Source organism: Amphimedon queenslandica, unplaced genomic scaffold (assembly GCF_000090795.2).
Source record: "Amphimedon queenslandica unplaced genomic scaffold, v1.1 AMPQUscaffold_13484, whole genome shotgun sequence".
NCBI classification, from domain to species: domain Eukaryota; kingdom Metazoa; phylum Porifera; class Demospongiae; order Haplosclerida; family Niphatidae; genus Amphimedon; species Amphimedon queenslandica.
Window position 1 is genome coordinate 319,188 of NW_003546280.1, and position 17,199 is coordinate 336,386.

General features: G+C 34.5%; 3 protein-coding genes across 4 annotated transcripts; 1 reads left to right on the forward strand and 2 right to left on the reverse strand.

The window, feature by feature from the left end:
- Nucleotides 1-85: 85 nt before the first annotated feature.
- On the reverse strand, nucleotides 86-10,896 carry LOC100632573 (high affinity cAMP-specific and IBMX-insensitive 3',5'-cyclic phosphodiesterase 8B-like). Of its 2 annotated transcripts, none has more exons than XM_019994009.1 (25): nucleotides 10,749-10,896; nucleotides 10,466-10,679; nucleotides 6,881-6,979; nucleotides 6,511-6,642; nucleotides 6,309-6,367; nucleotides 6,023-6,088; nucleotides 5,926-5,974; nucleotides 5,615-5,703; nucleotides 5,442-5,517; nucleotides 5,096-5,215; nucleotides 4,606-4,768; nucleotides 4,282-4,361; nucleotides 4,116-4,193; nucleotides 3,894-3,974; nucleotides 3,650-3,710; nucleotides 2,503-2,638; nucleotides 2,293-2,386; nucleotides 1,957-2,064; nucleotides 1,681-1,811; nucleotides 1,410-1,496; nucleotides 1,185-1,290; nucleotides 830-1,054; nucleotides 623-671; nucleotides 463-563; nucleotides 86-227 (listed from the first exon to the last, which is right to left on the reverse strand). In XM_019994009.1, exons 2-24 carry the CDS (start codon nucleotides 10,535-10,537, stop codon nucleotides 463-465), a joined length of 2,262 nt encoding a protein of 753 aa, XP_019849568.1. In that variant the 5' UTR covers nucleotides 10,538-10,679; nucleotides 10,749-10,896; the 3' UTR covers nucleotides 86-227. The 2 variants fall into 2 exon arrangements, with proteins under 2 accessions (XP_019849568.1, XP_003384820.2); XM_003384772.3 differs by having other exon boundaries at nucleotides 10,739-10,896.
- A 47-nt stretch (nucleotides 10,897-10,943) lies between these two features.
- Nucleotides 10,944-15,986, forward strand: LOC105311959 (WD repeat-containing protein 41-like). The gene is made up of 15 exons (XM_019994010.1): nucleotides 10,944-11,043; nucleotides 11,094-11,215; nucleotides 11,304-11,352; nucleotides 11,397-11,618; nucleotides 11,696-11,819; nucleotides 11,985-12,059; nucleotides 12,331-12,447; nucleotides 13,287-13,498; nucleotides 13,666-13,726; nucleotides 13,985-14,087; nucleotides 14,180-14,280; nucleotides 14,346-14,406; nucleotides 15,168-15,267; nucleotides 15,364-15,435; nucleotides 15,753-15,986. The coding sequence occupies exons 1-15, from the start codon at nucleotides 10,984-10,986 to the stop codon at nucleotides 15,831-15,833; spliced, it is 1,560 nt and encodes a 519-aa protein (XP_019849569.1). The 5' UTR covers nucleotides 10,944-10,983; the 3' UTR covers nucleotides 15,834-15,986.
- LOC100632700 (frataxin, mitochondrial-like) lies at nucleotides 15,932-17,188 on the reverse strand. Its single transcript, XM_011404215.2, has 5 exons — nucleotides 16,564-17,188; nucleotides 16,371-16,503; nucleotides 16,294-16,321; nucleotides 16,175-16,244; nucleotides 15,932-16,114 (listed from the first exon to the last, which is right to left on the reverse strand). Exons 1-5 carry the CDS (start codon nucleotides 16,722-16,724, stop codon nucleotides 15,952-15,954), a joined length of 555 nt encoding a protein of 184 aa, XP_011402517.1. The 5' UTR covers nucleotides 16,725-17,188; the 3' UTR covers nucleotides 15,932-15,951.
- Between the last annotated feature and the right edge of the window lie 11 nt (nucleotides 17,189-17,199).

Below are 17,199 nucleotides of genomic sequence, written 5' to 3' on the forward strand. Positions count from 1 at the left end.
AATATTTTATTCTTTAAATAAGTAATAATAATACATAACAACCGTTGATCAAAACCTGCAACAATAACGATGACGACAACAATAATTTATAATAATTAATTAAAATGTGAGTCATGAAATCAAATGTGAACAGAACTGGAAGAGGAGAATAAAGTTTCAAAGAGATGAAAAGTATGAACACAGTGTTGTGTAGTAGTAATTTGTTTATGTTCACTAAGCCTTGAATCCTATAATGACAAAACAAGAATAAATACTACTTCAAAAGCGGCGTCGTATTTGTAAAGCAATGGCTTATTAATTTCTACAGCACTTTTGGCCACAATCTAAAAGCCATGCATCTTACTCTTGATCATATTAAGAACCAAACTTAAGTATACCATAATATCCCTTATTATACAGCATTTATAATTGCAGGAAATAATTCTGTAGGATCCCCTAGTGTACTTGCACACTCTCTTATACCTATGTCTCTCCCTCAGAGCTGTTTGGTGATTCATACTGGCTCTTCCAGTGCTCATAGTTTGAGCTAAGATTCTCCATCAGTCGTGGTATAGGAGAGAAAGCTAAACAATAAAGCATGTGTAAAATAACATAAAGAAATGGAAATATTGGTATAACTCACTATGCCAAGCTTGAAACAGGCCACTAACAAAGTAGTCAATAAATTTGACCTACGGAAAATTAAAATGATAAAATATAAATTTATCTACATCTACAGTACGTGTATTTACTGTACATGTACATGTACAGTACATGTATTTACTGTACATGTACATGTACATGTACCCATCCTAATTTAATGATTGACCGAGCCCCTAGCCCCACCTACCTGTGTGACGGGTAGTTTACATGTCTGCCTATCAAAATCAGGAAACACTACATGAAGTTTCCGCTGCTTCTCCTCGTCAGTTTGCGAGAAGTATTCCTCAGCGATCCTCCCCGCCCACTCCCGGCAGAGAACAAGGGGACGACAAGCATTGGAAATGTCGGCACATTTGACGAGAATACGCTGAATCAGCAACCGATTCTCATGAGAGAGTAAATAGGTCTCGTCCTATAAAAAAAGAGAGAGAGAGAGAAGGGGGGAGGAGATGAATAAATAAAACAATCGGATTGAGATTTAAAGAGGAAAGAAAGCTATAGAATGTAGCGTGTTGTAGCTGAGAGTTAATAATAATAATTACTTCAGTTGGGAGGTTCTCAAACTTTGCAAGATGCTCAAAGTGTTTAGATATGTCCGTAGCTAGGACCAGGTCAATTATATTAGACCTGAGGCTTTGATAGAGAGACCTGGAGGGAGATAGAAAAAGGACAACATAACACATAACATATAACATGTATACAACATACGTGTACATGTATATGCATGTACAGCACCCAGTAAAGCTGATAGGTACATTATAACTCACGGGTCAAGGTTTTGAAATATGTTATGCTGTTTGTCGTCAAGAGTTATTTTGAAGCTTTTAGCAACATGATGATTCTCAAGACATGTCCTGGAGAAAAGAGGGTGGAACATAAAGTACATTTAGCAGCAATATACATGTACATGTACATGTATATTGCTGCTAAATATTGCTGTATATATAGTACATGTATATGATGTACTAATGTACTAATGTACTAATGTACTAATGTACATGTACATGATGTACTAATAGCAATGGTTAAACAATGCACCTATCATTGTAGAGGAGGGCCAGCTCACTCCCAGAGTTAACAAGGAAAGGATTAGTCCTGCCAGGATGATCAAGATCATGTATTGTTGCAGTTATGAGCAAAGCAGCAACTTCTATTGGTTGTAGAGAACACTAGAAAAAGACGAAGAAGAGAGAAGAAGAATAAGAAGAAGAGAGAGAGAGAGAGAAGAGAGAAGAAGAATAAGAAGAAGAGAGAGAGAGAGAGAGGGAGGATAAGAGAGTCCATGTGCAGCTGCTAATTATAACTATAACTTACAGTTTCAGATTGGAGTGACCTGATAAGAAATGCCGTGCCCTGAAGTACATCAGCAGCATGCGTTGAATTATGATACGTATTCCTATGCCTGTAGTTCTTCTCCATTAGCTAATAATATGATTAGAAAATAATTTTAAACTGTGTATGCATTAATTACAAATGCAAATTTTCTACACAGAGAGCATAAGGCCATCACTCAATGCATATCAAATATTGGGGCGTTTTCAGATTTTTCAGATATTCAAAAGTACAGGTTTTGTAGTCAGAATAAGCTAAAAACTTTCTACATACAAGTATATATACATACATGCAATATAGCATAGGGAGATTGGTTACCTTGAGCCAAGATGCCATCACATTATCACTGATCATTAATGTTTCACAGACTCTAAACTCATCAAATATCTTCATACCAAGAAAATAGAGAGGACTACAGGAAATTAAGTATAATAATAATAATAATAATAATAATAATAATAATAATAATAATAATAATAATCTCAAAATCTTGTCCTAACTCCCTCCCTCTCTCTCTCTCTCTCTTACTGAAAGTGAGAGACTCCTTCAAGATGGATGATGTTAAAGTCCCAAGTAGAAAGATTAACAAGGCAGTCCTGGACAGCTTGTGATGCAACATTAAACCCGGCCATATGAGATTGACTGTGTATTGGAGTACTAGGACCTAATACATTTATAATATGAGGAGTCCATGGGTACATGTACAATGTAATGCAAGGGTCTCCCACAAAACATGCTATTAAGTGAGTTAAAATCATGCTTCCAAAGCTGACAAGCCTTATAAAACTGTAGCATGCATTTTTTGAGTAACTTTAAAAATTCATAAAAAATCCAATTTAGATCGGAATTAGTTCAAACTTGCTACACAACATAAGAACATGTATATGCATCAGAAAAAAATTATAAAAATGGAGAATTCTCTCCTAGTTGTTTTTGGTGAAATTTGGCCAAAAACCCTGTACTATAGTACAGGGTCTTTGGCCTGATTTTTGAGTAACTTCAAAAATTCGTAAAAAATCTAATTTTGATCGGAATCATTTCAAAATTGCTACAAAACATAAAAACATGTATATGAATCAGAAAAAGTTATAAAAATGGAAAATTCTCTCCTAGTCATTTTTGGTGAAATTTGGTCAAAATCCCTGTACTATAGTACAGGGACTTTTCCTCGATTTTGGAGCAACTTCAAAAATTCGTAAAAAATCAAATTTTGACTGGAATCATTTCAAACTTGCTACACAACATAAGAACATGTATATGCATCAGAAAAAGTTATAAAAATGGAGAATTCTCTCCTAGTTGTTTTTGGTGAAATTTGGCCAAAAACCCTGTACTATAGTACAGGGTCTTTGGCCCGATTTTTGAGTAACTTCAAAATTTTGTAAAAAATCTGATTTTCATCGGAATCATTTCGAACTTGCTACACAACATAAGAACATGTATATGCATCAGAAAAAGTTATAAAAATGGAGAATTCTCTCCTAGTCATTTTTGGTAAAATTTAGCCAAAAACCCTGTACTATAGTACAGGGTCTTTGGCCTGATTTTGAAGCATTGGCAAAAAGCTGAGCAGTATGCCAATATCCTGTGGAAAACCCTATGCACAGCTGCACACATGCAAGTATAAACTAGACCATTATTTTAGAAATAACTATAGGCTGTCTCTTCTTCTTACCTCTACTGCTGTCTGAGCTATGCCCACCACTAGTAACTCCAGTTTGATAGCCTCTACCAGTCTATTAGAATAACAATAACAATAACAATAATAAATAATAATAATAATAATAATAACAATATATAATAATAACCTAAGTGTATGCATTTTAAAACTGTTGTATTTAATAATAATAATAATAATAATAATAATAATAATAATAATAATAATAAATAACTACGTACATGTACATTTCCTAACTTACATCCAGTAGGCCTGCTACCAGTCCCTTGGTTTGTTTGACTGGTAAGTGTGGAGTAAAGAGCTCAGCAGTGCGTAGTATCTCCTTTTAATGGAGAAAAGAAGAGACGATAAATATGAATAAAGAGAGAGAGAGAAAGAGAGAGAGAGAGGGGGGGGGAGAGAGAGAGAGAGAGAGAGAGAGAGAGAGAGAGAGAGAGAGAGAGAGAGAGAGAGTAGTACATACTACACAGGTGTCTAGTGATTCCTTTATTTCCAAAGGACAGTTTGGATTATCTCTAGCACTATCTATAACATGTACAGCCTATGACAATAAATAAAAATCAATATTAGCAGCATAATTACAAAGCGCACTAATTATTTATAATAAAAATTAGGTAATAATTAATTACCCTTAATATTGGTGTTTCTGACTGTGGGGGTATTCTGCTCCTTGACCTTGACAATGGCAAACCCAAATCCATACTGCCACCTAATAAATAAATAAATAAATAAATAAATAATTAAATAATTAAAAATAAAATAACAAAGAAAATTATTCAATTAATGTAAGGTGTAATCATATCTACATTGTACCCCTACATGTAATTCAACCTCATTTATAGACATTTTATTCTGTTAATTATCATTCTTTTCTCATGTGCCTACATGTACAGTACATGTCCAGTACATGTACAGTACATGTATATACTCTCTCCCTTTCCTTCTCTCCTTACCACTGTTAAACATGGTAGCTCTTATTTCTTGTGATGACAATTGTCTCCTAATGGTCACATGATGTGACACGTATCCCGAAGGATCCTTCACTGGCATTAGCTTGATGTGCTGCTTAATGCATGAGCCTGACTTTCTCCTTAACAAGAAGTGACCTTCATAAGTCTGGAGAGGGAAGGGAGAGAGAGAGACAGAGAGAGAGAGAGACAGAGAGACAGAGAGAAGAAGAAGAAGAAGAAAGAATGAAAGAATGACAGTATATACATGTATGTACATTAAAAAATATATTGTATCAGTGGAATACATACAGTCAGACTCACACCATTAAATTATGATAACAACTATACCAACAGCTAATAGGGTCAGGGTCCATTGTGGTAAATAGTACAAATAAAATACCAAATACCAGTAATGCACATGTCAGTATGTATGCTGTACACATATTATTACTGTGTGTGCATTAAATATAATATAATACATGCATAGACTCACTTCTCTTCTAGCTAGATTCTTAGTTCCATTGTCTTGTATGTCCATTAGATCAATGGCTGGTTTACCAAGGCACTCCTCAGCATGATACCCGGTTAGTTCACTAAATGATTTATTAACATACTGGAGGGAGGGAAAAGAATAGAAGTTGCGGTTATTATAAAAACATCATTGCTAAAAATTGTTTTTTCATACATCAGAGAAAGGAATGCCAATTATATTATGACAACTATGTTAGGCTACATCTTAAAATCATGTTTAACAAAAAATACACTGATCAACTCTCACTGTACAAAGCATGTGTGCCTGCTTAAGTGTACATATACATGTACATGTATGTCTTACTTACCACTATGTTACTGTCCCTTGTAATCTGAATTGCATCACTTGTATTATCCACAGCCTTCTTGAGGGAGCAGGAGAAACTGCAGGGGAGAAAAGATATCATTATAAACAAAGAAGAGATGATGCACATGTACATGCAAAGGAAAAAGAGTGAGGGACGTGTACATGTATACTAACTCTAATAGTCTGTGTAGTTTGAATTCATTCATTTCAGCTAGTCTCAGCTCTTGGAGGAACTTCTCTTCTCCGTCTTCTTCTGAAAGAAGCTACAAAAGGACAGAGAAAGAGTAACATAAGGACATATACATGTACATATGTCATGTACATGTATCTCATCAGAATACATGTACATGTGCATGTACATAAAAATCATGCATTGGCTCTTAAACATCCTTAATAGTCATGCATGATACATTACAACCAATATGGCATTCATATTAGAAAATGTTAAAATAATAATGTAACATTTCCCTCCCTCTCTTCCTTACTCTTGAGACACCAGCAGATAAAAGGCTAGAGAAGAGATTTTCTGAAATCCTAAAAATAAATATTATGTACATATAGACTGTACATTGCGTGACTTACTGAGATAGGTTGGGAAGTATTGCCATTACTAATATAGACTCTGATAACCCATGAGACTGGACTAGTCTAGAGGGAGAGGGAGAGGGAGAGAGAGAGGGAGAGGGAGAGAGAGAGGGAGAGGGAGAGAGAGAGAGAGAGAGGGAGAGGGAGAGAGAGAGAGAGAAAGAGAGGGAAGTCAAGGAGAAAAGGAAGGATGAAAGGAAAAAGAAGAGGAAAAGAACAGGAAGAGTGGGAGGGAGAGAGAATAAAATCAATAGCAGCTGCATGTATGGACATAAAATCAAACCTTAAAAGATTTTGAGCTGACACATGTAGGCTCTCTTGGACATACAAGACAAGGACAACCTAAAAATATTTAAAAATCATTAAAAATACAATTACTGTACATACAAAGGTCAAAATGACGTATACACAGATAGCACACATTCATATGGCTTAATATTAAATTCTTTAAGGGGCCAGTCCCTGTACATGCATTAATATCTTACTTGGTTGAGAGGGTCCTGTAATAATGGTAGTGTGCTCTCGGGGGATAAAGCCTGGCCGCATATATAACCTTTCTGTATTAACTTTTGGGATAAGAGAATGAATATGTCTTCCTTCATCTGATAAAACACAACCTATAGAAATGAGAATTAAAGACAGCTAGTCCAGTCCGTCTTATAGTTATTTTTCTCTGAAAGAAGTGAGAAATTAGCTAATTAGCATTTACACGCCGTTTGACCAAAGAGGGGTAAAAACAACAAACTGAGTCTCGCTATAGTCGCCACGACCAAATAATGACAAATATCTCAAACATTCGAAACCAAAAATAAACAAAAAGTGATACAAGTACAACAGACAAAAAGGAATGCTTACTTTCGTTCTGCTAGGAGGTCCCATGTACACGTTGTGCAAGAAGGACTCACTGCTTTGTGACTTACAGACATCAACGGCGGATATATTACTTAGATAAGGCTAATGAGAGAGAGGGAGAGAGAGGGGGGGAGAGAGAACAATAATGAAGATGTTAACAGACATACACAACAAACCATAACTACATAAAACTACAGGAATAGGAAGACAATATTAAGAGCTAGATTATAATCAATATAAAAATATCATTTTTATTACAGCAAATAATGATCACACGTAATAAACACGCATTACACAAATCAGATAAATGTGGCTAGTAGGCTGAATATTATAATGTACAGTGTGTTACTATTTCTATAGTGTTGTATGTGACAGCTGATTGGTGTAGTTATTGTAGGGTGAGATGAAGGAGGAGGGGTCAATCACAATAGGGAATTCCCCCAAGTATATAACGTGGTCGCTAAAGAAATATCTGCACAATTAACGAATCATATGCCTCGACATAAAGCATTAATATAAAATATAGAAATTATTAGTTTGTACTAGTGAGTGTGATCATTTCCTTGTGATATTAAAATTCTAGGGCTATACCATCCCAGCTGGACCCTAAGTACACGCATACATATTAAATAATAAAACCACAAATAAATTGAATAATAATAATACACTAAAGAATGTATATGTATCCTTCATAATAATTAAGTTTAATTTTTTTCCCATAAATATTACATGTACATGTACATGTGTTTATTCTTCCATAGCTTCCCCTCTTTCTCAATCCCTCTTAACACATATACATGTACATGTATGTGTACATGTACATGCATGTACATGTACATGTAAGTCTCTTTCTCTGCCTGGCAGCTGTATAATGGTCACAAAACTAAAATGACATGCATAGTGACAAATAACATATAAAGCCTTACAAAAAATTAGCAAATTAACCAGAAAATATAACAACGTGTACATTTCAACATGTACATGTATCTGTATGCATATGGTATTTCAATTATCTAAACCACACCCGACAATTAGCATCCTAGCAACAGTAATTCACTCCTATAAATCCAATTAATAATTACTTCCTTGCTGATATCAAAGGAGTCTCCCAGTCAATATGACTGTAGGATAATTATAATCAAATGAGAGGCCATGACATGCTCCTACTATACACTGTGATGATAACATGTTACGTCAAACCTAAAGTGACACACATTTAGTGAGAAAAAAGCAGCAAATACATGTATAAGCCAGGTTACTAAAATTAGCAACTTAAACCAAAAATAACGATAACAATAATATCATTATTAATAGGCGATATTACAAGACCCCTTGCATGGGGGCTTTGAAACTACAAGCACATTTGGGCATAAATATACAGCAGACAGAGACAGTGATTGATTCAGTACTGAAATGTGCGTATGTGTACATTTATTAAATCATCTCTGTGAAAAACAACAACTATAATGAATGTGTCAATCATAGAGTAGTGTGTTAACAAATTATTCCCACGTTAAGCTTTAGTGTTAAAATGATTACTTAAAAAAGAGAAAACACCACAAAATAAATAACATGTTTTTAAATTTTTCCCACCAGCCATATAAAGACGCATGATAAATAGTAACATGTATAGGAGGTGTCAATGTTAGCATGATTTACACCATTGGTACGAAAAGACACCTATACATTGTCTTAGAGACAGAGCGAGCTACATGTACATGTACATGTACTGACATGTATAGTAAGTACAGACTGTCAGCGAAAGGTGAAAGAGACAGGAAGGTTCGTCAAAATTCCAGCAATATTGACATATCAAAACAATAATAGACTTAATGTACTACTTAAATATAAACTACACTGTACATGTACATGTACATGTATATATACATGATCACACTACTGTACATGTACATGCATACATAATGTCCTCTTTTTGTCTCATTTCTCCTTAGGGCTATATAGTGATTAATGTTAGCAAGGCATTCAGTATATATGGATATGGTACAGTAAAAACATGGAAACACAATCCTAAGATGAATGGGATCAATATCTAGGCTGGCTTTGATGATTTAAAATTATATTAATAATTAATAAGGGAAACACAATGTGCATAGCAAGAGATTATGCTAGATAAGCAGATGACAAGAGAACATGAGCAGTGGTCATGTTCAAGGAAAAAGAATAAAGGATTAAGAGAGAAAGAGGATCTGAAACATTATACCAACAACAAATGACACCAGATTTACCAAGTATAGACATACATGAGAACAGAGGAGAGAGAGTGAGTGAGAGGCGAGAAAGATGTTGTTACAGACAAATGATCTCATGGTAGCTAGACTATAATGGAATTATAGACATAAGCAAAGGAAGATAAATATACAGTGTGTCTCATTGAAGTATAATGAAAGGAAGAGAGAGAGCTTAAGTGATCAATAGAATACAAATGAGATAATATATACAAGACCAATACAAGGGAATTGAATGGAGCTGTATGCATGATGCCTGTGTGGTGTGTGTGTGTGTGTGTGTGTGTGTGTGTGTGTGTGTGTGTGTACAATACATGTGCATTGAGTGTAAAGAAAATATTTGCAATAATTCTAAAGTTCAAACACACATACATATTAACAAAATGCATACATTTACTATACAGAATAATAAGTGCATGAGTATTAAGGTACGTATGTACACGTATGAGGTAATTGTCTATGTCCTAATAAAGGCTAATACAAGCAATTATCATAGGGAGACAGAAAACAACACAGACGTATACAAGTACACACGCTGCATAACATAAACAGGGAGGCTTATTAATATAGAGGAAAAAGGAATGAGAGAGAGAGAGGGAGGGGAGAGAGAGAGAGAAAGAAAGAGAGAGAGAGAGAGAGAGAGAGAGAACACATATATGTACATGGAAAGGATGCATGGGTATACCCACCCAGAAAACAATGCAATCATTTTCAATGAAAACACCAAAATATTCCACTAATAGCAAGCCAGACAGTGACACCACTGTGATAGTCTGTGAGACTTCCCCCCCCTCTCTCTCTCTCTCAGCCCTGTACATGTATCTTTCTTCTCTCTCTAGATCATTGCAATGTGATATTCACAAATATGCACTTAATACATTTCTTATTTCAAATCCACTAAAAATCAAATAACTCTCCCAGGTTAATAAATTAATAGCCATATTTGGAGATAGACATATCCTCCAAAACAAACCTGAGGAGTATTCATCAATGATATTAATGACATTCATTAGAACCAGAGCACACAAATATAATGCAATATTAGAGAAAAGAACACACACAAGCACACACAGAGGGGACACACTTCAAAAGACATGTATATCGTTACTACAAGATGGCCGTTCAGTGGATACACATGTACAATAATAAATAAAATAAAAGCTGTCATAAAGAAAGATAGATCATGAGCAAGTATCACAAGAAGACATAAGAGAGAATGATAATTTTCACAAAGTATAATAAATAAAAATGAATGAATAATAGTACTTTTGATAAAATCTACATGTAAATGGATAATCTCATTACAAGAGAGAGAGGGAAATATATAGGACTAGGTCCTCACCTGATGGTGGCTGGGAAGGATTGGAGTGGAGGAGGAAGCAAGTGGAGGGAGAATCGGTTTGCTAGTTGACATGGTTACGGCTAGCGTGTTGGTATCGAACCTTCGAAAATATTGCAACTATTTCTCTGTCTCTCCCTATTTCTATCTAGCGACAAAAAAACAGCACAAGAGATCTTATCAGACACTTCCAAGCTGTGAAAAAAATACCGTTCTCCTATTAGTAAAAAATAATAACAAAATTATATAATAACGCCTCTCAGATCAGACACGCACCAAAGCTCACCCTTGCTCTACTAAGCAAAGGTAGACTGGGAATCCCTTTTAGAGCTCTATCCTACTAAAGATCTTATAATAACACCACGAGCAACCACTACAGAGTAGAGGAAGGAGAGAGAGAGAAAGGGACTCGTGAGAAAAATCTTTTTTAAAAATAGAAAATAAATAGTTTGGAGGATCACGTGATCTCGAGCCTGTGTGCAAATGGTTGGGGGAGTGGCTGAGAAGCTAGCTTTGCAAAGATGGCCTCTCTCTTTAGAGCTATATTCAGCCCCAGACCAAGCCCTGTCTCTAATAAGCAGGCACATAAATTACTAGATTTGGACATCTCCTTTACTTTTTCTTTCCTCAGGCTAAAGACGATGTCTACCAGACTATTGCTAATTCTCAACCTCATAATGTTTATGAGGAGGTTCTCTTTCTTAAAGGGCACAGTGGCCCAGTCAACCACTTGAAGAAAATCAATAAAACACAGTAAGAGAGAGAGAGGAGGCATTTATAAATAATGAGAAACTAAAAATTAATGTTTACTGAATTTAAATCAAATGTCTTATTTTCTTAGTTTTGTGACCGGAGCTGATGACAATCTTGTTGTTGTGTGGGAGTCTAAGGTAAGGAGAAGGAGAGAGAGTTTATTTACATTATTTTTACACAGTACGGCTCAATGACAGAACTCTATCACAGTTACCACACATCACCAATCACTTGTATCCTTCCCCTCTCAATCAGTAGTGACTATAGTACTGAGTCTGAGACTGATATCAGCGATCATACCATCGCGACTGCGTCATCTACTGAACTGGTCATCTGGGAATTGAAGGACATTGAGCCCGGGGTTAATCCTAAAATCAGTACCGATCACAAGGGCGTGATCAACGTATGCACCAATCAGTCATAATCAGTAATCTTTCTCTTCTTTCCCTCTCTCCTTTCTCTCCCTTTTCCACCTGGCAGTGCTTATGTCTCCTACGTCAAGACATGCTTTGCTCAGGAGGTCAGGACATTTGTCTCTGGGACATACCTTCTGGCAAACTACTCTCAAAATATGATCGCTCACAAATCCCAGATGAAAACATAAGTAAGTTGCTTTAATTTAATTTTATCAGAGTTCTGCGAATTATTATTATTATTATAATTATTATCTTTATTATTATTATTATTATTATTATTATTATTATTATCGTTATTATTATTATTATTATTATTATCGTTATTATTATTATTATTATTATTATTATTTCAGGCGAGATTCATTCAATCTTGGAAATAGAGGGAAGGAATTTCGGTATAGTAGCTGTATCAAAGAACCCCAAACCTGGTAAGCCACATTCATACACTTGTCCCTCCTCTAAACTAACACTAATGTATCATATACTGTACTAGTTGTACATATAGTACCTCATTCCACCCACTAGTGTAATACAAGTAGTATTTTAATTCTATGGTGTTTTTACTGTTTTGGGAGTGTAGCAAAACATGTTAAATCATCAATGTTTTAGATGTTGACTTAAAATGGGAAATACCAAAAATTCAATGCAGTACAATCAATTTATTATTGTAGTCTTTTTTTTATGCTGTGTTTTTGTTAGAGTTTTATGAAATAAAGAAATCAACGGTGACACAGACCGTCCAATATCACCTGCAATTCAACGATCACCTCCTCTCGTTTCACAACGGACCAGTCTCATACCTCACTTCAGTGTCAAGTAAGACAACACTATTAATTAGAGAACGCTATTAATTAGAGGGTGTGGTCAAGCGCAAGGTGTTAACAGCAACGAGTAACATGCCCGCAAGGCAAGATGTGTGGGCATAGTATTAGGTAATCTTAAGATGACAATATTGCTAGTTAGATATGCAACTAATGAGCCAACAAGAATACATAATGAAATTTAGCATTTTCTGGGTATAATATCATTAGTTGGAAAGCAGTCAAAGGCTACAGATTTGTTTGTAATGTAAATACTGAGGATATCCAGTAGTGTTTGGGTAGGATGAATGTGTGTATGCATCTAGCAGCTGTTTGATTTTATAATTGTTCAAAGAGCATTAAAGAGAGTGTTTCTGTACACACATACAAATATACAAACTCCTAAAAGGTGCAAAGACTAATAATTGTAGGAAGGAAATTTTGAATAATAAGACAATACATTCGTAGCATGCATGTTGTGTGTGTGTGTGTGTGTGTGTGTGTGTGACATGAATCTGACTGAGAATGGAATTGATTACTGCAAAGCTACCAGTATCAGATTACCGTGACTGTATAACTTATACATATATAGCTTATATTAATTCATTTAGCAGAAATAATAATAATAAAATAATAATGCAATTAGAATTTTTAGATGATGTAGCACTTGATTTGAAGTCATGCTCTGACTAATGAGTGCATAAGAATGGTGTTAGGTTACACCAAATATGTACATGTAGGTCATCAATTTTTATTATATCATTAAAGGACAAAAGGTATTGTAATTATAAGGATAGGTTGCATTATTATTATTATTATTATAATATTATTATTATTGTTTTTGTTGTTATTTAGATACTTTATTTGCTACTGGGTCTGAGGACGGCAGTGTCATTGTCTGGTCCATTAATTCGCTGAACGCAATTAAGAGATTTGAGGGAATGAAAGACGATTTTTCCGATAGCTCAAACTCTCTGAGTCAGTCTACATCATCCTCTATCATGAGTTCTACTATAATCAACTTTGATCCTTCAAGCAGGGTCAATTTTATACTAGTGCTATGTCAGGTGAGCATGAGAGAGAGAGAGGGGGGGAGGGAGAGAGAGAGAGAGGTGTGTTAATACAAATAAATAATAAATAAATAAATAGCTCTAAAATTAGTGAGGGTAGGGTTTGTAAAGTTGAGTAATATATTAATAATTACGTGTCTTGTTCTCTGTCCCTCCATACTTAGCGCTATTTGTTTGTTGCCATTGGAAGAGGATTCAAAGTGTTTGATGTCTACTCTAGTGACGGTAAGCGTTGCTATGGTTACGCACATGTTTATTTTGACTGGCATGAGCTATTATTTATTATTAATTTAATTAGTATCATAGAGTTACACATATAGCTGTTTGTTTGCATATAAATACTTTATTTTGTGTCCGAATCACTATGATGAGTTACGACTCACTATGACTCATTATGACACTGTGAATTAATTGATTATTAACATTAGCATTATTATTATTATTATTATTATTATTATTATTATTATTATTCATTATTGATAGTGTCAGTAACGCCCCATGAATTGCAGAGTACCCATAAACCATTAGTAGTACACACAGAAGCTCACAAAGACGCCATCAATCACATGGAGTTTATCATTGAAGAGTATGTGAACAACATTATGTTGATATAATGTATATAAATATATATGTATGAATAAATACATATATCTGTATATAAATATATATGTATAATAGATCAATGTTGATAACAGCTTCTGCTGATCAGTCAGTCAGGCTATGGAAGCCTGACCCATCACTCGCTCCGTTTCAAAAAAAGCCTCCGGTACAAAAGAAAGGTACACTATAGTCTCCTGACAGTTTTATTTATTCATTTATTTGTTTATTTATTTATTACTTCCAGAGGATATGGATAAGTTCAATGTTGAAGTGTTCTGTGGTATACATACTAATTCAACAAACCAGTGAGTGTTAGGCCAAAGTCTCTTAGTACAGCAAAATTTCATCAAAAATTATTAAAAGAGAATTTTCCATTTTAATAATTTTTCTGATACATATACATGTTTTTATGCTGTGTAGAAAGTTTGAGTTGATTCCAATCAAGTTCAGATTTTTTATGAATTTTTAAAGTTACTCAAAAATTGAGCCAAAGACCCTGTACTATAGTACAGGGTTTTTGGCCAAATTTCACCAAAAACGACTAGGAGAGAATTTTCAATTTTTATAACTTTTTCTGATGCATATACATGTTCTTATGTTGTGTAGCAAGTTTGAAATGATTCCGATCAAAATTAGATTTTTTTAATGAATTTTTGAAGTTACTCAAAAATTGGACCAAAGACCCTGTACTATAGTACAGTGTTTTTGGCCAAATTTTGTCAATAATGACTAAGAGAGAATTCACTGTTTTTATAATTTTTTCTGATACGCATACATATCTTTATGTTCTGTATAACTTTTGAGCTGATTCTAATCGAAATTGAATTTTTTATGAATTTTTGAAGTTGCTAAGAGCCAATGCATGTGTGTCTATTACTGCATGCATGCATGAAGCTCATGCTGTTTTTAGCTCACATAGCATGCTTTGTGGGGAAACCTGCTGCATAAATTACACACACACACACACACACACACACAACCATACATGTAGCACATATAAGTTGGGGAGGAGAGATACAAGTCATACAACAGAGTAATTATATCAAATTATATCTGTCATTATTAGGAGACAGTCTTTAAGAAAGAGAAGATCATTACCATCACAAACCACCCCAATAGTACCAACACTGGTTGGTGAACTAATGCTACACTCTGATACTGTACAGGTATACGAGTGCTCTGATATGAATTGTATTGTTTAATAATGAAATATACTACTAACCTTTTATATTTCTTCTCTCTTTTCCCTCTCTCTCTCACAGTCAGTATTATTCATGAGCAGTGAGGATGGATTGGTAACGTGTGGCAGTGACAATATGGTGCTGCTTTGGAAAGTAAGAAAGTCACGATAGAACATCAATTGTATATCAAAATACTGTATCACTGTATACACTGTACAGGGTGTCCCCATATTTGGTAGGCAACACCCTGCAAAAGAATACATGTAACCGTTAGCATCTGATAATATCTTTCAGTATAATTTTTCACACATTTTATGTTGTGTATGAAGTTTTGCATCAAAATTGGATTTTTTATAAATTTTTTAAATGCTGCATTAAAAATTTGAAGGTTATATAATAGTTCATTTTGCAGTCATTTGAATGAAGACCATGAATATTGTCTAAAATATTAAATTTTATTATTTTTACAGAATCTAGACAGTGAGGATGAGAAGAGAGAGTCAGAGCTTAGGAAATACTTGAAAGAGACGTACTATGATGCTGTCCCTTGACAAAACAATAATAATAGTTCTATATGTATATTGTGAAATTGTGTGAATGTCCGATCTATGTTTACAATCACTATATTGATGCAATAAGTGTATTTTTGTTGATGTTGTTGTATTAAATTCATTTTATTAAACTTTTTGGAATCTTTGCATAATTAAGTACGGTCAAATCAACGTTAGTCTGAAGTGCTTGAGTTAGTTCTTTTGACAGAAGCTCATGCATTGGTACCAAATCATGAGAATAAGTCCACTTATCATCAATGATGTCATATCTCTTTGGACCACTGTAAAAATTGATAAAAAATACCACAAAAACCTATCAAGCTAATACTCCTGTATGATACCTTGTAGGAGAAGAGAGCCAGATCTGTTTGTTCGGCGTCTGCTTGTTAATGACGTATGTCCCTCTACCACCTAACAACAACAACATAATTAAAATTATATATTTTATTATTAAACTCACCTCCTAAATAAAATGTAAGTACACCACTCTACACAAAAAGATAATCATAATAATAATAATTATTATTATGTTATTACCTCGTATTGTACATCAGATTCGTCTCCACTTTCTCCCGAGTCCACAAGGTCTTCAAAAACTGATAATAATTCCTGTAACGTTTCATCTGCTATCTTCTCATAAGTCTTCTCGTCCAATTCAACAGGGAAAACCCTGTAATTAATCAAATAATTATTTTTAATCACTTCATGCACTTTTTTGAAGCAATTTTACCTCGTTCCTGTGCATAACCTTACAGTCCAATATCTGTTAGGCAACGATCTATTACTGTAAGTTATCCTGTTGATAATTATATCTTTTTCTGGTAGCTTTCTGAGCAGAGGAAAAGAGCAAGACATAAAATATCTTCTTAAGAGGTGTAATCTGGTCACCATTTTAGATCCCGACTGAGGGGTTAAAATAGGCTTAGGCTATTAACTAGATCTAGTTAAGTAAAATTGTGCTCTATCCATGAATGCACTTGGTATCCATAGTAGCTTTTGTTTTGCACACCCTTTGCTTTATAGCTGACACATACCGTAGCCTAAACCAGTCTCTAAAATTTATAATACTAAGCAAAGATGGACAAAGAAGATTTGCAGCACATTTATGAAGTGAATGACCTTCAAGAATATGAAAACAACAAAGGCAGCAGCAGACCTCATATGATCATAAGAGAGACTGGAGGAGCTGGTATGGGAAGACTTGCATCAATGGTATTAGGCATTGGAGTTGTACTCCTATTCATATCTTTGGTGGCCATCATTGCAACAACAGCATCAATACTCACTCATTTGACCACTCTCCCTATATGTGACAACTCACAAACAAATACTGATAATATTGTGAATCCGACTACTAATACAGGCA